We start from the raw sequence: 20,669 nt of genomic DNA, 5'->3' as shown, positions 1-20,669 counted from the left end.
CAAAATCGCTGCCGTCCGACCATGAGGGTACCAGTCTTGGCTTCTTTGCAGCTGCTGGCTGACAATCATATTGTAGCACTTGGTCTGGGTCTTACTGTACTGGTATTGCCCTACTTATGATGGGGTTAGGTTCCAAAAAACCCATCGTTTGTTGAGAAAATCCTATCTCGAATATGGCCTAGCCTACACTAGGGTAGTCAGTACCATATATGCATATATGGTAGCCTAGCCTACACTACACAGTATATGCTATATATATACAGTATAGTAACTATTGGTGTCAACTAATTCTGCAGGTTCAATGCAGACTGACATATGATAATTCAGTATAGAGATATTGAATAACAAACAAGGATTAGCCTACACTTTGGTATATAGACAGTAGCCTAGCCTACATTATACTATACTCTATTTTCACATAACACCGTATTATACAAACATCAAAATAACTAATGTGCATCTTTTCCATGGATCTTTTAAAAAGTTATGCTTTACTACACTGTATCCGATTGTATGTATTCTCATATTCCTTTTGCATTATAAACTGCGATCATGGCGATCAAATGTTTTGGTTTGGGAATCGATAACGCGTCTTTATTTCGCCGCATTTAACTCAGTTCAGAGCACTTTTCTTGATTCTAGTTAGCGTAAAAGAATCTCCAGATACTTTATTTGTATGGGACAAGGATATTTTTCGTTATACGAAGTGTTTTTAAGTTGAAATATAACTTAAATATGTCTCGTTGTGAAATTATTTTGGCTATTTTTTTCGTTAACATATGATGTTGGCGGCTTGCCATTTGGGGGCATGTTTGTTTTGTGCAAAAAAAAATCAAGATTCCATTCATTCGCTATTTTCTATTGATTTCGTCATACTAAGAGCTTTAAGTATTTATCTTTTATCGGCGTGAAAACAGCAGTAATGTGTGTGCTTTAATGCCCAGTAGTTTTGATTAAAATACTTTCTCTCCAATTTGATTTATGGTCGAGTTTCATCCATGTTGCCAATGCATGATAATTTATAATCATTACACCTTGAACATTGTTTCCTCAGCTTCAGTTACAACTTGCAGCTTAAATTTACTATAGGAGTATATTTCCTTGCCGATCTTTTCTCCAAAACGGAAAAGGGTATAATGTAAAAATATATCAGTCCTATTGTACTTAATGTCATAACGTTACTAACAACACTTCTATCATTCTCTTACTTTTTTACCTAGAAGATGGAATAAAGAGATGGAGGAATGTCATAACGTTACTAACAATACTTCTATCATTCTCTAACTTTTTTAACTAGAAGATGGAATAAAGAGATGGAGGAAAAGAAGTTGGTCTCTCTTGCTGCCTGATAGCCGAATGTACGCTGTTGCCTGTGCCCGTGCGAAATTTTAAAATAATTTATAAATATTGTCGTATCGGTTTTAATTGCTAACCCCATCGTAAACTCAAATTATCACAAGACGAATTATCGTAACTCGAGCACTACCTGTATTCAGCCGGGAAAGTAAATCAGAAACGGGATGCTGGGCAGCTCTTGAGCAGATAGACAAGTTTTTAACGTAACTCGAGGACCACCTGTATTCAGCCGGGAAAGTAAATCAGAAACAGGATGCTGGGCGGCTTTTGAGCAGATAGGCAAGTTTAATTAAATCAAGAAAGTCCTGAAATGGACACGAAACATCTAGATATCGCTTCTGGACACAGTATGTAAAATAATAACTTTTATAAAGTGCTTTCTGCGTACCGTGTCTCAGTAGCGCGCTCCCTTTGAAAACGAGCCACTGCAACTTTCTAGTATTCACGTGTACACTAGGGTCGTCAGGACTAACGAAATTTGCACTGTGGTTCACTACATTATGCACGAAATAATGATCCCAGACGTTGCTGTACAACTTCCAGGAGACATATATGATTGTGGTTTCTGGAAGCAAATTGTCTAGCAACACCGGCAGCAGAGTTTCAGTGGAGCGGTCCAGAACAACCTTGAAAAACATCTTGCGTCTGTTGGTCAATGCCACCGAACACCCTAGATCCACTTACCTTACGGCCACAGTTGTACTTCCATTTCCCAAATTTACTTTCGTTGATCTCAACAATATGATCAGGACCACAGGTTTTCTTATTATCAGCCAGCAGTATTTCAGAACAAAAGTCTCTATAGAAATTATACCAGTCTACAGTCGTTCGTGACGATAGCGGTAAAACACAACAGGGAAACTAGACAAAATGCACCACTGCCTGAATGCACAATTAGCCTAGACCCAATGCACTACCTGCCTGGTCTAAATGCACCAACCACTTGGTCTGAATGCACAATTTTGTAAATAGTTTTGCCAGAGTGAGCAATCTGCCCTAACTGCAAAGAGCAGTGCACATATCGTAGTGATCGCCATCAATTTTATTGTGGACGATATATAAAGATGGCAAACACAAAACGGAGGCAATGCTCATATAGTGGAAATCTATACAAAAGGCACTTTCTTGGACAATACTCACTTTGGGAAACAGGTTTATTAGTTGACTACTGGCTTGACAAATCTTACAAGCATGATACCGTCTGTAAGTGCTTGCAGTGGCCTCGATGAACAAGCACTGACCGGTGCAGCTTTTGTTCCTAAGTTACCATAAGCTGGCTAAATAAGCAGGAGCCCGTCGGTGGTCCAGGGGTCATCATTGAAACAGACAAGACCTTTTTCCGAAAAAGGAAGTATGAGCAGGGAGATATTTGGATAATGTTAGGCTTTTTGGGGGGATAGAACATGCCTCCAAATTGAAGTTCCTGGTCGATCTTCAAAAAGAGGGCAGGACAGAAGTGCAGCTACCCTCACCACTAATTAAGATTTATTCGTGAGGGACCTATTGTTATGAGTGGTGGGTGTGCCGCTTTCTGAAGAAGGCTACACTCACCGACTGGTGAACCACAGCGAGAATTTCGTGGATCCAGATGATCGCAGTGTTCATACACAGACTGTTGAGCAATTGCAAAAACATCAAAGAGAGGGCCAAAGGTCCTGGTGAGAGGACCGAGTATTTCAAACAATACTTTGGTTGATACTTGTTTTTGGACTTTTTCGGTGATAACACTCACCACCACTTTTTCCTTGAGGCTGCTAAACTTCAAAAGCCTCTGGGAAATCAAGCCTGTTACTTCCAGGATTTCCCAACCAGCGATGAGGAATTGGAAAATTCTGACAGCAATTAAAGCAATTATTTTTAATTTTATGAATTGCAGGTATTTGACAAATTGACAAATAAGACAAATTTGGACATAACACTTCTGGTAGTTTTATAACGAGACTTTATAAATTCGTTGCTGAAGCCACATTTCTGTTTTTCCTTTTTATTCTTACGTTTTGTGTGGCCAATGGCCATCAACAGAGGTCTGGCTGGCTAGGAGAAATGAGCAGCAGTGACCAGTTTGCCCAGTAGGTTAGGTTTGGCGTGATTAGGTTAGCTAAACCCAAAATATGCATAAAACTGTAACCCAAAACATGCATAACACTGTAACCAATGCCAAAGCCATTTCCAGTTTTTTTTTTTTCCTTACAGTATTTTAGTGACCAGTAGCCATCGACAGGGGTCCTAGGAAAATAGAGGAAGCAGAGACCAGTTGGCCTTGTAGGTTAGGTTTGGTGAGGTCAAGTTAGTTAATATCATAAAGTATGCATAAAACTGTAACCATTGCCAAAGCATTTCCCCTCCCCTTTTTTTAGTGACCAGTGGCCATAAATGGGGTTCAACCCGGCTGGGAAAACCAGGCAGTAGTGCCCCCTGTAGTTTAGGTTAGGTTCACTAATGCCATAAAGTATGCATAAAACTGTAACCAATGCCAAAGCCATATCCACTTTTTTTGGTAAATCTAAATAGTAGCTCCGTGGCGGCGATTTCCTTCAACTTAACTTTTTCTACAGTTTATTGGTTGCTGATTATGAATTTACCTTCAATTTTTGTTGCACGATTGTAATTCACCTGTAACCACAGAACTTCATCCAACAAGGTAGGGGACCCGATGGGAAAGTACTACTGCTATTTTGAATGCTGCCACGTATGCACAATCTTATAGGGAGCTTTTGGTACACAGTCCGACTCCTTACTGAGGAAAAAAGGGGGGCTGGGGGATAATGTTCGTTTCCGGTCCTTCTAAAGTTTCAATTTATGGCAAAATACATTTAAACCCCTGGTGCCAGTACTAAACATGGCGAAATACTGGCAAATGGCTCCCTGGAGTTTTCCCGGTAATTCTAAGCTGGCTGTCTGCAGTGAGCTACACTATGGCAGTTGACTTTTTCCTATATTACTTTACTTGCTTTACAAGAATTCAAGGTAATATTTTGTCGGCTGGCTGTAACTAAACTGTAATTGACCTTTGAAGACTACACAACCGACAGTGTAGATCTAAGCCAGCATTCCACAGCGAGCCCCCACCCCCTCCATAGCTAAAATGGCAAAATTGTAATCAGTAAACACCACTAAAAATACCAACCTAAAGTACCGTAGGGGTGTTTACTGGTTACAATCTTGCATATTAGCTATAGGGGGGGGGGCTCACTGCGGGATGCCGGCTTAGACCTACCCCACGTTAGGTAAATCAGGTCATTCAAGTCGTGTAGTCTTCAAAGGTTAATTACGGTTTAGTTACAGCCGGCCGGCAAAATATTACTTTAAATTCTTGTAAAGCAAGTAAAATAACATCGGAAAACGTCAATTGCCATAGTCTAGCTCACCGCGGACAGCTGGCTTAGAATCACCTTTTCTCCCTCCAAAGGGCGCCTCCTCAACGTAAACATGTCCGCTCCATTCATGTGTTCTCCCCACCCAAAACCCCGAATTCCCACAGTCCCCCTTTACTGCTGAGTAGAGTTAAGGGTCAAATAACAGTTGGCCAACAACAAACAAACTCACCGTCATTATCAGCAGCCCTAAAAGTGTAGAAAAAACCAGTTTCCAAGGTAACACCAGGTGCGAAGCTAGTAATAACATTTTTTTTTTTTTATCCTGACCAGTGGTCATTCAACAAATGAAAATTGCATAGTTCAGGGGCTACCCAAAAAGAGCTTCCACCTGAGAAAAATTTTTCGCAGAAGCACTGACCAGTTGGCCCTGTACGTTAGGTTAGGTCAGGTGTGGTTAGATTAGCCAATGCCAAAAATTATGCAAATAAACTGTAACCGAAGCCATGAGCAAAATATGAACTAAACCAGTGATATACTGATAAGTTCTGTCTTGGCCAACACCAGTAAACCAGCAGACTGTAAACCAGCAGACTGGAAACACGATTTTATTTTGTCGTTACACAAGTCAGAAGGTTCGTGTCCATTTTTCTTATGGATTTAGTTAAGATTTTGGTATTAACCTTTTGGTCAGACAGCAGCCAGCTTTGAAAATGACATGAAAACCCCCTTTATTTGTTTTCTCGGTTAGGTGATTTTGATGTTGTTTTTTGTAACCTGTGGAATATGACCTTCAGATATTTCCTCGGAGCATACGTAACGCCAAGTTTTAGACTCGTTCCGCCACGCCGAACTGAGACCAGATATGTTAAAAAAATCACCATTACAAAATTTTGCCCGGGCCTAATGTAGGTAGGGGAGGTAGGGAATAGCCTAATCGAGGAAGAACAGGTAGCCTAGGCTAGCCTTACTGTAACCCCTGATGTAGGTTGGTAGGGCAGCCTCATGAACAAGATTACGGGTCAGCATCAGAAAATCAGCCTCAGGGTAGTAGCTTGCCAAGAATCTTTAAATATGCGGAAAATAGCGAACACTGTACGTTCCAGTAGGAAACCCGACTTACTGACAGTTTACGGGTCAAACAGTTTGTAGCATAATTGGACAACCTTTTGCAGACTGTTCATCCTTATGTTTGTTGATTAGGCGGTCAAAAGTTTGGGCAGAAACTGTCAGGTGCAGAATTTTCGAGTAAAGTCTAAAACCAAGCTTTTAATTTCAAAACCCCGGAAAATGTCCCCTTACCATTTTTATTAACTTTTCTTTTCTTTATTGGGACACTTTTCATTTCCGACATTTCAAAACGAGAGCTATAAAATATAGGTTTTTCTGTTGTATGGTGATGTGATTTGAATGATTTTAAGTGACCAGTGGTCATCAACAGAGGTTCAGGGGCAGAGCCTCCACCTGAGAAAAATGAATGACCAGTTGGCCCCTTCGTTAGGTTAAATGATAGATTGCCAATGCCAAAATTAATAAAAATTCAAGCCTTGAGCAAATATGAACTAAACCAGTGATACACTGATAAGTTCTGTTTCCAGACTGTAAACCAGCAGCAAACACTGTGTTTACTGATTTAGTTAAGATTTTGCTGTATTTTTAGCTAAAATGACATGAAAATATGGGGGTGATTTTGATGTGTTTTGACAATATCACCTTCATTTTCCTCGGAAATTTTTTAGACTTTACTCCGAGCATATCATTTGCCCACTCGACCGAAAGGAAGACCAGCCTTACTGTAATTTGCGATGGAAATAAACCTCTTGCCAGAAAATCATGCTTGCCAAGAATCTTTAAATATGGATACATCGCCACGGCCTTATGACAGCAACATAAAAACCTATATTGGTTTTTGTGTTGATTTCGGTCGGTCGTCGAGCGGAAACTGTAGGTGCTCCATAAGTCTAAAAAATTTCGAAAATGAAGGTGATATTCGTGCAAAACACATCAAAATCACATAGAAAAACATATTTACATGTCATTTTGGGCTGGTTCCTCTTTCTAAAAATTTACCAAGATTTTTACATCCACACTGGACAACGGAATAGTTTTGCAGGTGTATTTTAATGCGTTTTCAACGAATCTGATGGAGATTTTTTTGTCAGAAATCCACATTTTCCGAGTTGTGGTTCGAATGCCCTCTACTCCTAAACTATGGATTTCCAACAAACCTCTCCCCAACATAACTGAGAATGGATGGAAATACACCAGAAAAACTGTTACCCAATGTGAGATATTGGTAACTTTTCAACGTTTACCCATTTTTTTACAATCTCTGCTTCTGTAAGCTGATAAACTGGTATTTTCTCATTTTTATGATTCAATCAATACTTGATATATGTGCTGACCTTGATTTGACATAATGCTGTGAATTTGGACCTCTAATCTGTATGAATACCCAAAAGCATCAACACAAACAACCGGTGGTTGATATTCCGGTCGAGAATTGGACTGACGTTTTACAGAAAAATTAATGAAATAACAGAACTTCCATTCTGAACTCCATTATGTACAACTCACCATCGGTAAAAAGTGAGGCAGTGACAAAAATGTATTCAAAGGGCATACCACTGTTAGGTAATAGGCTAACACTTTGGTCCAGCCTACCCGACAAAATAGTTAGGATAGTGATAGACTGCCTCAGGCTACACCAACTACTCTTAAAATACATTTCACATGGCTATTTGCCGATCTGATCAATAGTGACAGTTTTTGTAAAACCGAACATCCAATACTTACGAAGTAGTCCCGTCTTCCACCGCCACCGCCGCCGCCATAGTTGGAACCCATCAACGGCTTCGGTGTATTTCCTTGGCCACCTTGACTCCATTTTCCTCCGCCACCTCCAGAACCTCCTTGTTGACCACCACCACGTCCTCGACCCATACCTCCAGAACCACCACCACCACCGCCTCCGCCGCCGCCGCCTCGTGGAGTTTGACCTCCTCCTACTCCTCTGCCGCCTTGTTCCTGATTAGCATTCGCGTAACCTCCAAGACGTTGGTGTACATTTGTCTGTGCCATGCCGTTCTCCATACGATTATTTACTCAGACAACACGAAAGAAACGTTATACCGACTTCACCGGGTTACAAACAACACTTGTATATTACTTCTTTCCACAAAATACGAAAGCTACTAAGTCGATTTCTAACCGGTGAGTCAACGGGAGACGCCGAGAACAGTCTTGCATCCGACGCCTGGTTGCGTGGTGATTAGAACTTGGTCTCTGGTTCTTTTATGATATATAAAAAAAAATTCAGATCGCTAAATTTATGATCTTTTGTCCATAAAAATAATTCTAATCATAATTATGATCTCAAATTGTTACTAATTATGTTCTCATTAAAAAAAACTCTCACGTGTACACCCTACACCCTTTCCTGTGATGTGATATACCAACAACAATGGTGGGTCAGGGAGTTCGTGGATTTTATTTCACACCAGGTGATAGATTACAAATGTAAATAGCCAATTGTAATATGCACGATGAATTATCTAACTTCAAGAAGAGTCTAAAAATTAAATTTACCTATATAAAAGTAAGTATGACATTCGACAAATGGAAGATAAAGACTGGTGGCACAAACAATTAAAACGTCGGCGACAAAACATCAGAAGCAGGTATCACTTTAGTATGATAAATTCTAAAATGAAAAAGAAAAAATCTGCAGGATTCCTGTGTCGGCAAGTTGGCAAGGAAACTCTCCTGTTATACACTATCAGCTTCCATGTTTATTCTCCTAGATTTTCCTATTCATTGTCTCCTTTCCCATGCATAATGTACAGTACGGCGAATCAAATTAACCCGCTCACAGATTGATCCACAAATTTGCTTCTGTGAAGGTCGACTTTGGCAAGTGTCAAGGTTCCATTTACTAGAAATTTTTGCAAATTTACGTATATTTACGCATTTTGTTGAGCTTTTAAAATAAGCCTCTCCATTTGTGAATGATGTAATGGATAATGAATGACGTAGTTTTCTTTAACGAAAAGCAACCCTGCACTCCGTAGGGATATGACTCATTTGTATAGATCATATGAGAGAGTATTGTCTGTCATTGTCCTCTGGACCAGGGATTCCTTATCAGGGCTCCGCGGAACCCTAAGGTGAAACAAATACGTATTACAAATGCGATGTTCATTGAATATAGAAAATAATGCTTAAGCCGGAGAAGTACTAATTTGTATTTAAGACCTCTTCATTTATATAGTGATTATATTTTTTCAATATGCAAATATGTAGTCAGTTTGCATGTGTTTCGTCTGTTTAGTTGCAACCTCGTAACAGTTCAACCACAACCAGAAATTGACAAGTACAGCCAGTGTCGCAGAAGATAAGCAGATACAGAGCATTGATGACACGTAATATTTTGCAACCAGTTAGCTTAAGATACTGAGTCGATAAAGAGAATTTGCAGTGAGGGGCTTCCGGCGTGAAGGGGCGTTTCTAAAGAGTGCTGTGGTAGTCTTAGAACTCAGCGTGTGTAAAATGAAAACAAAAACAGAACAGAATGGTGTTCTAAGTTAGGAGGGATAAATAGCAAAGTTAATTTAATTAATCAGTGTTAAAGTTACATATCAACAATTCTTACATTTCTTGAGTTTTCGTTATGACTCCATATTCAGTGTGAAGTTATATTATCATCGTTATTATTTAGTACTGTGAAAAACAATCAATCACATTCTTTAAAGATGTGGATAAAATAGGTCTCTTCCCTTGTGAGTTATAATAACTTTCTATATTATTAGAAATACACTTAAAATCTTTTACGAGGGCTACTTTTCTCATTGTCAGGTCTGATGATGATGATGATGATGATGATGATGATGATGATGATGATGATTATTATTATTATTATTATTATTATTATTATTATTATTATTATATCTACGTGACATTTGGCTGGTAGGTACCGCGTTGTGCCTTGATTATCGACCCAAATGATCATGACAAAGAATATCCATGGTCTCAAGAATGAATATCTCTAAACGTAATAATATCTAAGAGAATTTAGGATTATTTTATCAACCCATCAATTTCCTGTTCAGCCTGTTGTCCATTGGATGAATTATTTCGAATACATTCTCCCAAAAACTGCCGCAGCATCATTAAAAAAAATGTTTTTCGAGTAGCCTATTTCGCGATGAAACCATTATCTAAGCGTCTTAACCCTCTTCTTCTTTCTTTGTTGAAGTACTGTTCTCCAGTGTGGTCTTTAGGTGCTGACCCTTACTTCAAACTCTTGGACGCAGATTTGTCATTAGTCAGGTTTATTTTGCCAGGTCTTAATGTCTACTTGCGGCATACATGTGAAGTCAGTTTATTATGCTTGTTCCATAAATTGTGCTACAACGGTAAGCATACTCTACACTTTTTTTTTTTTTTACCTGACCTAACTGTTTTTGCTTCCAGCACTAGGCAGACTGCTGCTGCCGCAAACAGTATGTCGTTTTCTAGTATCCGGTTTAAAACTACATTAAAAATTCACAATTATATCAATAAACTATATATTCTGTAAAAGATAAAAACAAAGACTTTTGAACACCTGAACGGTATTTCTCTCTAGTGAGGAGGAACACATTTCAGGTGTTCGAAAGTCTGTTTTTGTCTCATACAATAATATCTTTTTTATATAACTGGGAATTTTTAATATACAACAATTTAATCACGACACTGAATTTCTCAACACTGCTTAGTTAACTAAGAGTTTTATTTTGGTTACAACTGCAATGTGGAATAGCTTGTCTGGTGCAGTTGTGGAGTCTTCAGATCTCCAAATGTTTAAGCGAGGGGCAAATTAATTCCTGCCTTCTGCTGACATATCCTGCACTGAGGCGTATCGGCTTTATTTTCTGTTCCCTCAACTGGAGCACTTTTGAGCTGATAGATTGTTGGTCGTCCGAAATTTTAAGAAATCAAGAAAAAAGAATGCGAAGTTATCAAAATATGTCACCTATATCACTGCAGTCCTTTCTTGTACAGACAGAAAATCCAATCTGTCACCCAGAATAAAAATAATGGATTGCTTTCGATTTTTTCAATTTCTCTAATGAATTTCTAGTTCGGCGTCACCGGAAGATCTTTATCCATTCAATATTTCAGTTAACATCGATCTTTTATTGGTAATTTGGTTCACACCGAGACCAAAATTCTAATTTACATAATCTGAATTCTAATCAACAGGTAGCTTTAACTTCAGTACTCTGAATTGCAAGTTCCTGTCCTGTCATGGCCGTTCTAATTTACTCTGTCAGCCATTCAGTTCAGTATTCACAAGGTCATCTTTACTTGTAATTGCATTGGTCTTGAATCATTGTGTTGTCCACTCAAACCAGCGTCTTACAATGCAAAACCCGCTACCTATGAACATGGTCCAGGCCACCAATGTTAATGTTTTTTTATATTTTTATCTTAATAGGTGATTTACAGAAGGAAGCAAAGCCTCCTGGTTATGTGGGAGTCTGGCCTCTATTTTATGTCAGGTTTGAATCAATCACCTGAATGCCATCGTCACACTTTTTAGGGTAGGCTGAGGGAAGGAGCCCGGTTCATATGTGTGATCTTTGGCTGGCAATCTTCAAAACTGCTGCCTAACAGTGCTTTTATAGTCTACTGACCATTATAGCAACTACTTTGTTAGAAAGGGGTGACGTTTACGATAAATTAATAGGTTATTTTTTGTCATGGGCCCTATTTAATTCTTTTGCAAAAATTCACGATCTTTTGACTTCTTTCTACCTAGAATCGAACTTAATTTATCAGAGGTATGTTTCAGTGAATGAAGTCTATCATCAGCAACAAACAGTGTCAGTTATTTTATTATTCCACATAAAACCTAAATGATTTCTTATTTTGCTTCCTTTCCCCATAGTATTTTCTGTAAATATGGATTTCGTATAAAAATAATAATGTCCATTAGTTAACCCCTAATTGGTACCGACATCTGGTCTGGTTCATCGATGAAAGCCCACAATCCAAGTGAGGTCAAGGACCGCAGGGCTGTGGCACTAATCAAGTCACATGTTTGCCTCTTAGTGGGCCGCAGATTGGTGTTAACAAGAATCGTGAATTATAAAGAAGAATAAGGAGTAAAAGACAATATAAAATATTAAAACGCAAAAGCTCCCGCAACTTCTATGCATTATGTGCAACTATATGTATTAAATCACATTATGCATGTGGGCATTTCCTTTTTGAGGGAGTGGCACTAGCTCCATGCCCTTTTCTACACTTGTCATATATAATCTTGTATAGGAATAGGTATCATTTTCTATGTTGAAATGGAACATGTGAGGCTGATGAATGGATGTAAATATGAATAATTTCAGTATATTAATAATAAGTATCTTATAAGAACAGGTTAATAAACACCAATGAAACAGTATTCAATAACGAAAGCAAACAATAAAATTTAGTGTCATTGGTGTAATGAAACTAGCTCTCAAATGGATCACACGAAAGGAAGCAAATGCCAATAGACCCGTAATTCGATGATTTCAGGCGTGTTTCCGAGTTTTATTCACACGATGTCTTTATTGGATGATGATACCGGTTATGTGATAGGTGTAATCGTAAAGCATACTCACGTCAAAATTGTCATCTTAATTTTCTTATTGTGTTTTGTTCCTCGTTCATGTATTATTATTTATCTTGGTTTTTTCCTTGTTGCTGTTCTTGAAGTAACTAAATTTGTTAGCTAAATTGTTCGTCTAAGAACTCGCAGTCATGAAAATGTGAAGATTATGATGACATTTCCCCGTCTTCTTATTCTTTAGCTTGTCAGAGTGGGGTTTCATAATGGGACACAAATCGTAGCGAGTAGTTCAGTCTTTTTCAGCATTAAGAAAAAGATTTTTCATTTGATGTGGTGGTAATCTAACTCTGGAACTGTCAAGTGTTTTTAAAGCATATTTCCAAATCTAGCATAATTAAACCTACGATACTAAAATCCATGGTGGTATTTGCATTGAAAATAAGTTAGAATAGTGTTCGATATCTTCAACTCAAACTCATAAATAGATCAAACCGTTTAACAAGCGGAAGTATTTGCGGATGATGATGATTTTACACTTCACCGAATAACTACTATTGGACAGATTTCCAATTCTTCATTTGAAAGGGTAACTTCAAACCTATTTGCTGCTATTAGATTGTGATTTGCGACAAGTTTAGTGGATTTTGTCACATCTGTCAGCGTTTTAGATGCTCCTCTACGCGCCCTCTTCTACCTTCGCTCATCCTACAGGTATTGGTGTCAGTGACCCCAAAAGTTTTGCAACTGATAATTCAAAATCAGTCCGCCAATTGCTTATTCTTTACCAAACCATTCTCCCATTTTCTGTCAGCTTTTGACGGTGGCCACTGGAATGAGTAGGTGGAGTAATTCAATATTATTTTATTCTCTGACATTGTACGTTCACATTTTAGCTTCTGTTACTTGGCTCTGCGTTATCAGTGTTCCTTTCAGGAAATACTGTATATAGTACCAGCCAGGTGCTTGAAGTATGTAACATGATTTAAAGCAACCAGTACCTAACAAAATATATTCTTATATTTTGTTTCTATCTGTAATTCTAGGATAATGCTATTTCTTTGCAACGTTTTCAACCTCGACCCTTTAATAGTCCTAGTACTGTCTGGGACTATTAAAAGCAATTCCATATATATATCCACTTTTTGTTTACATCAGATTTTGCTTTTTAGGCTTTGTACATCTAGCAAACATAAATTTAATCTTTAATATCCTGCAATTTAGGCATATGATTATCTAATTTTATGAAAATGCTTTTATAGAGTGCTACTGAAATGGAAAGTGTCCATTCTTGCAGGACTTACCTGCTGTAATCATTGCGAAACGATTACGAGACTGAATAAACGTTAGCAAGAAACGTTACCTGTGAGCCAGAGCGTTCTATGTTTTGGTTGGAAAGTGGTACCCTTAGTTAGCCCGCGAGTGATACGGTTCTCAATTGTTATTACTAGTGGTACATAGTCCGTCTTTTCTTATCTGGTAAGATTTTTATCTACTTTGAAATAGCCTTTTTCCAGTTTGGCAATAGATTAATCTTCTTTAGAATTTAGTATGAAAAAACAAAAGCTGAGCTTTGTAAGTCCAGACAAAGATCAGTGTCTTTCTGCAACGCAGTTTTAGGTGAAGGGAAAGTATTTTTCCAGAAATGTTTGTCGGTTTTATGTACTTGTGACCATTTTTTTTCATGGTAAAACGAAATTCTACTTAAATACGATTTGACAATAAGGTAGACCGATGGCGTAATGATCGTAGACCTAGACCTAGTGGCTAAAATTAGGATGTCTGCAAGGCTTCCAGTTAGCGTAGTTGACGTTATGTAGCTTAGCGTTTTGTTGGTCAGTAGGGTATTATGTATAAATTAATGACCATCTAATAACGGAAACCGTTGCTTTTTTTGGGCTGAGTAATCTCATTCTTGGAGTAGGCCAGACCTCTTTGTTTTCGGTCCCGTATCCATGGCCACAGTCAAAGCCTGTTCCCCTAACAATGATTTTAGCCTAATGGGGCCTTGAGGGGCAACAAGGGTAAGTGGGATAATAAATAAATTAGCAAGAAACACAAGTAATAGTTGTGAAACACACTCAGAATTCAAGAGAATTGGTAGGAAGAGCAGCGTAGCCTATATCCCTTTTTTTCTCTTTTTGCTAGTAGGCTCTGTTACTCGGAAATTAAATTTTAAAAATCTTGTTAGGCCTAAGTATGAAAATTATAAAGTAATTGCTCTTTATAATTTTTCTGGTATAAACAACATTTTAAACATTTTAATTCCTGACATTAACCAGTAATATTTTTTGTAATTTTTTGGTATTAAAAGAATAAAGGAAATTCACTTCTCCTGGCAAAAGGGTAAGATGCCACATACAATGAAGACACTCTAACTTACCTACCCTAACCTAACCTCTTATGTCACATAGGATCCAGTGTTCTGTCTGAGTGGCAGAATATGCTCCACATGGATCCTCCCACCCTACATAACTTCGCATGTGGTGCTGTGTCTTAAATGACCTGGGTATCAGCTCGTAGATCTCCCTGACTTTTCTGGAAGAAAAATGCCAAATATCACATAAAAGAACTACATCCTTAACTAACCTAACCTTGCCCAGGATGCTGTTTCCTGTAGTGTCAGGGCTAGCTTTGAACCCCACAGCCCTTAATGTATCCTGAACTTATTCTTTTGGAAGATTGAGTTATTGTCTAGCAACTTTTAAGAGGAACTGGTGCATTTGCTGCTCCCTTATGTTGAATGATACAAAAAACACACATCTTTGGAAGGCTGTTAAAAGAGTAGTGACCAATTGAAGAGGAATTATACATAGTTTATGAAGGGTACATAGTTTTATGGGGGATTCAACAGTCAAAGTGGCGAAGCAGTCAAGATATCCAGAGCTGCCTCTGAGAATATTTATACTTCCTTACATGGCTACTACGATTAGGTGCATATTATAAGTGACCAAAAGCTGATAATGCCTCCTTGCCCCAACATAGGCCTATAGATGAGGTTAGTGAGACAACATAACAAATCTGGGGAGACGAATACACGAAGTTTAGACTTAATAACTGAAAATGACTGGGGCAATTTATTGTTACAGTAGAAATGATAATGATTTTAACGCAGTAGTAATAATAAAACTAAAAATAAGAATAATGATAATTGACTGGCACTGTCACAAATTTGAAACTGAAAACCTAGTAAGCTTAATATGAAGTACTAAAGTAGGAGGCAGTTACTGTCAGATTTAATTTTTTATCATTCATTAATGTGTCAGTTTTTGGTAGATATGAGTGGTGCTCCCATGAATAAGGTTTTAATGATGCTGCTTTGCTATTTGTCATCAAGCAGGTGAACTCTTGGTCTTTCAACAAGTGATAAGGTGTCTGTATAAACAATAGATTTGTTTTATGAGGATATAAACTTTTCTTAATTTCCCCATGGCATTTTCTGTTACTGGAATGCTGATTTGAGAATTTTCTTTTCCTTTTCAGATTCAGAATGGCTTGCAGTCTCTTCAATAGTAAAAGGGTTGTGGAGGAAGAAGAAACTATAAGATATTGGCTATTTCCCCACCTTGAAAATGGCACTCCAGTTGTAGATGAGGAAAAGCTTGAGGAGTTGATTTCTAAGTTTCAAGCTCACGTTGCTCTGTATACTCATCAGTATATTTGGAATAATCAGCCATTTATTTTAAGAGTAGGTCAGCACTCCTCGGGAAGTGAACCTGCAGGTTAGTCTTGTGATATATCCAGTAGGAAAACAAAATTTTAAGCAGAACAGTGATTTGTATATACCAAATATAAACCATTTTGTTGCTTGAACTTCATCAGCTTCATTATCCACATCAGTTTAGGAGTCAGTTGACTAAATAAGAGTTACTCTTGGAAAGGAACTCTTCTATCACTCGCCGTTGCCCTCATTCCTTTGTATTTCTTTAAGAAGAACATCAACCTTAGTTGGTACCATTAAAATTTCTTTAAAATATTGTATCAAAATTTAAAATAATTTTAAATTTAATAAATAGACACCCTATTGTTTATATAAGAATACAAACCCAGGTCTTTATCTGAATACTCTTATGTGCATCTGGTGTTACCCATGTGTAGGTCTATATGCTTAGCATCATCATCTGCTTTAACAGCAGATAGGCACAAGCGGGTCAGATAATGATTTGACTAAAGTTTGGACTGCAGAATTTTTCTACTTCCAAGCGAAAGAACCTACCCCTATGGTTAATATACCATTGCAATGCTCACTTTAGCAGAAACACTTATGTGAATATGTGATGTCCTAGGAGATAGCTACTCATATTTGTTAGTGCCTCTGGTTTATGTTGATATCCAAATTAAACTTGGATGTTTTCATTTCCCATCATCTATGGGGAGACAATGTTTAGACCCAAAATTTTATTGGCCCAGTGTGTAATTGGACTTAGTGACAATGGCCTAGCCTAGGCCAAATGGAGTTTGTGGTATATGTTACCTGCGCCATTTTGCATTTATAAATATTTATGAAACGTAAATAATGCTGTACAAATAAAGATTGATTGTTTTTTTTTTTTTTAAGTGAAATATATTCTTTGCAAGTATTGAGGACCCTGTAGTTAAGCCTACTCTTGAACACTCAAGATATACACTGCTAACAGTAATTCCATGTACAGTGAACAGTATTTATAGCCTAAAGTACACTGTACTTTACAGTTTTAACCAAATGTTTTGTTTTAGCACATTTATGTTTTTAGAAAAGTGTTGTTAATAAACAAAATTGGAATCAGCATCATAAACTTTTTACCTCAGTTTGACTAATTATGAGGTTGGATGTATAAAATTACTTCTTTCCACTTTGATGTGTTGTGCTCATTCTGTCTGAACTCTTGAGATTTAGGGCTTCATCTATTCTCTTTCTTCATGATTTCTGTGGTTTCGCTACAGGTCTGTATTTCTACTGCTTTATTCCTAAAAGGTACAAACCATCTGCTTTTTCCTGCTTCTTGATACCCCATTTCTTTATTCATTCCTCACTCATATTACAGTCTTCCCACCATACTCTGGCCATCAGTTTTAATATTCTGTGGACAGCTTTTCCAGTCTCCTTCATTTTCCTTCTAAGTACCCATGTTTATGCTGAATAAAGTAGTACCTGCCAAAATTCTTCTCTGCTCCCTACTAATGAGAGGCTATCTTTCAGTTTCATCTGTGCTGCAGCTACTCTCTTACTCGTCTCTGAACTCCTGCTTCACTCAGGGTGTTCCCATGGTAACAGAAATGCTCTGCCTCTTCAAGACTTGCCCATCTGTCATGACTGGATTTGCTCCTCCCATCTCTCACTCAAAGTATAATCTGTATTGCTGAGCACCTCTTCTGATACTGTCCAACATTCAGTGTACAGGACAGAGGTTTACCCCACACCATTCCCACAAAAATCACATGGGCCACTTTCCTGACAACACTTTTTCCTTATTCCTACACGAATACAAATCATCGGTCTTTATATAGGAATTACCTTTAGCGCAAGCCGGAGCAGGCTGTTCGACACAACAAGGTTGTCCGGTAGTTTCACTACCGGTGGGAGGGGTGAGGGGTACCCTCACCACCTCGCGTTGCTGAGTTGTGCATCCACTTGCCATATAGCCTTCGTCCAGAGCAGACGCATCTCTAAGCCTTCCTTTGCCCGAATGTTTGCCGGCAGTTCTCACCTGCACTTCAACCTGGTTTTTTCCTTCCTTGTTGTTGCGCTTTGCGTATTTTGTGAAATCTGTTCTTATAATCTTGGTTTATTATGCAGACCCAAGAATCATCTAAGCCTAGACCCCGCTTTTGCCCAGGTGTTGGAAAGTGGTGATGCAGCTGCTTTCTCTCACCCCTTGAAGTGGACCTCTATACTGTTTGCATGAAATGTCACAAACATGTGTGCTCTATGATTGATAATTGTGATGCGTGTCGCGTTTGGTCCTTGGAGCAGTGGATGAGGTTTGCTGGAAAGAGGAAGTCTAAGAAGGCTGCCCACTTGTCCTCAGAGAGGTGTTCGCCTCTGAGGACACTGGGTAGCCCCTTGTCTCTTCCCATGCGGCTCCCTTTCCCTGCTACCTCTTCTAGGGGAGGGGTCACCCCTCCTCGTGGAGGGGCGGGGGCTGATCACAGTCACTCAAGGACTTCCTCCGTTTGCTCGGGCAGGGGGAGCATTCTCCCCCTGGGCAAAGGGAAGCAGCCCCTGATAACTCATTTTTTTCAGGTCTGGGAGAGATCAGGAAGACTTCAAGATCTTAGGAACCCTTGACTGTTCTTAGGTCTTCCCGGGGAGCCATCGGTGCAGGGCTTGATTGCGCACCTTAGTGCCTCCAGTCTACCTCCCGTTTCTACTGCGTTAGTAACTGGAACTACAGTTTTGGTTACGGGATTCAGTGTCACCATGGCTATTGTTCCTATCCCATCGACTTTGAAGTGCCCTTCGAAGTCTCCCGACAGTAAGGATCTTCTGGATGAGTTGATGAAGAGGTACAAATGTGACCACAGGAGGACGTTGAAGAAGAGATCCCTTTTGCTTTCGTTGTCATTTTCAGTATCATCTTCACCTACTCTTGCCTCCTCCCCTTTTTCTAAGGGTCCCATTATGTGGACAGTCCCAAAGAGGGAAAAGGCAACTGCTCTAGACCATAATAGGGCCCATCGGCCCTTTCATGACATGCTTTCTTATAAGGAAGAAACACAAGGATCTCTCTACGACACTCCCCGTCCCCGGACAAGGAACCTGTGTCTTGGACATCTCCGGACATCTGAGGTGCAGAAGCAGCCAGCACTCTGGTCAGCCATGATGCGGCTTCTACAAGCCTAGTCCATGTACATGGATCCCCCATGTATACTGACACCCAAGGCATGGAGGCCACACAACAGACACTTAACATGTCTGGTAAAGAACCTTCTTCAGCACAGGGCTCCAAGTTATGACCTGGAGACTCATTCCCATCACGGACCCCTGTGTAGCAACATCATCTGTGGCACGCTCCCGTACCCCGGACGATCCACGTACACTTGTTGCGCTGGTGAAGGTTTTTCTGCCTAGGTTCCAACGGTCCCGAGTTAGCGATGCCGACTGTAGAGTTCACACGCCATACAGAGCATGGAGGAGGTCGCCTATTAACTCTTCTTCGCACTTAGAGGCCATGGCCTCGAAGAAGAGTCCAGCACATCATCGGGACAGCCCACACTTTTGCTTGAGAGTGTGCAATTATTCTCCCAGGGGCAGTTCCTGCTTGCGTTTGCGAGCTGATTTACTCTCCTTGGGATAGCTTCCACCTGCGTTCATGGGAGTGAGTGCGCTCTCCCATGGACAACCCCCATTCACCTGCACATGACGGGAGCTTTCCCAGACCTGTGCATCAACTGTCACCACAGATTGACCATCATTCACGGCCTTCCTCTCCTGCCGAGACTTTGGCAAGTCCGCAAAGGGTGCTTGGGTCCCTCTCACCTGTCCCTTTAACCTGGGGGTTTGCCTGGGAGCGCTGGAACGGACATGACTCAAGTTGGCAGTTGGGATTTGGCGTCCCATTGCAGCCCTTCGTACACCCCGGTTCGGTCTTTGGACCAGAACGGATGTATGCTTGGGTGTCAGAGAGGGGACTTGGGGGTTCTGAAGAGGATCTCTCATCTGCAGAGAGAGCAACTCGGGAGGACCACCACTTGGAGGGGCCGGAAGGTCATCTCCCAAAGGACGCTGATACCCCTGAGCTGCAGAGTTCCTACGTCGAGATTGTTAAACTGATTCGTCAGTACAATAATCTTGTGGATTAGACCTTGGCTGCCAATGAGATTGTTCCTTCCTAGGTTAGGTGAATTCTCTTGTTTCTGGGAGGGAGAATTCACTTTGGGCCAGCTGCTCATTCAAGCTGCTTCCTCCACCTGTTCCTCATCAGAAGCAATTCTATAGCCACTTGGAGAGGTCAATTCCGACAGCACAGGTTGATCCAGACTTAGTTCGTCTCGGTCCAGGTCTGTCATTGGAGTGGCAGGAGTCAGCTACCTTGGAAACAACTGCCATGGCAACATTTCAAGCAGTCTCTAGGATGGACCATTGGTCCACCACAGTAGCTAAGATGATCACTTCCTCTTCGTCATTCACCAACGAGAAAATGGCTAACCTTAATAGACTGTTCCTGTCTGGGGTAGGACCATCACCTACCTAGCCCATGAGACAGCTAACCTGTGGGCAAATTTGATCCTTAAGAGGAGAGACGCAGCTCTCTACCGAGTTTCTAAGTTTGTTAGTCCTGAGTTAGTCTTGACCTTGAGAAATGGACCGTTGCTGGGTTCCACTTCTCTCTTTGACAGGGAGCAAGTGGACGCTGCGGTGGATCGTTGAAGGGTGGATGACAACGACTGCCTCTTCCACCATGCAGTGGCAAAGACCTCTGGGCCTT

At 39.9% G+C, this 20,669-nt stretch overlaps 2 protein-coding genes across 2 annotated transcripts in view; one reads left to right on the top strand and one right to left on the bottom strand.

Annotated features, from left to right (window-relative positions):
* The window catches only part of LOC136838584 (protein no-on-transient A-like), a 41,904-nt gene extending 33,769 nt beyond the window's left edge, over nucleotides 1-8,135 (bottom strand). The window contains exon 1 of the mRNA XM_067103789.1: nucleotides 7,467-8,135. Within this exon, the coding sequence (XP_066959890.1) occupies nucleotides 7,467-7,763 (297 nt within the window). The 5' untranslated portion in view covers nucleotides 7,764-8,135. The remainder of the gene's footprint in view (nucleotides 1-7,466) is intronic.
* Nucleotides 8,136-8,800: 665 nt separating this feature from the next.
* The window catches only part of LOC136838582 (protein ecdysoneless homolog), an 80,848-nt gene continuing 68,979 nt past the window's right edge, over nucleotides 8,801-20,669 (top strand). Inside the window, exons 1-2 of the mRNA XM_067103788.1 lie at nucleotides 8,801-8,836; nucleotides 15,745-15,983. Coding sequence (XP_066959889.1) covers nucleotides 15,752-15,983 — 232 coding nt within the window. The 5' untranslated portion in view covers nucleotides 8,801-8,836; nucleotides 15,745-15,751. The remainder of the gene's footprint in view (nucleotides 8,837-15,744; nucleotides 15,984-20,669) is intronic.

Source organism: Macrobrachium rosenbergii, chromosome 5 (genome assembly GCF_040412425.1).
Source record: "Macrobrachium rosenbergii isolate ZJJX-2024 chromosome 5, ASM4041242v1, whole genome shotgun sequence".
NCBI lineage: Eukaryota > Metazoa > Arthropoda > Malacostraca > Decapoda > Palaemonidae > Macrobrachium > Macrobrachium rosenbergii.
The sequence above is the reverse complement of the archived record's forward strand: the minus strand, read 5'-3'. Positions and strand labels throughout refer to the sequence as shown.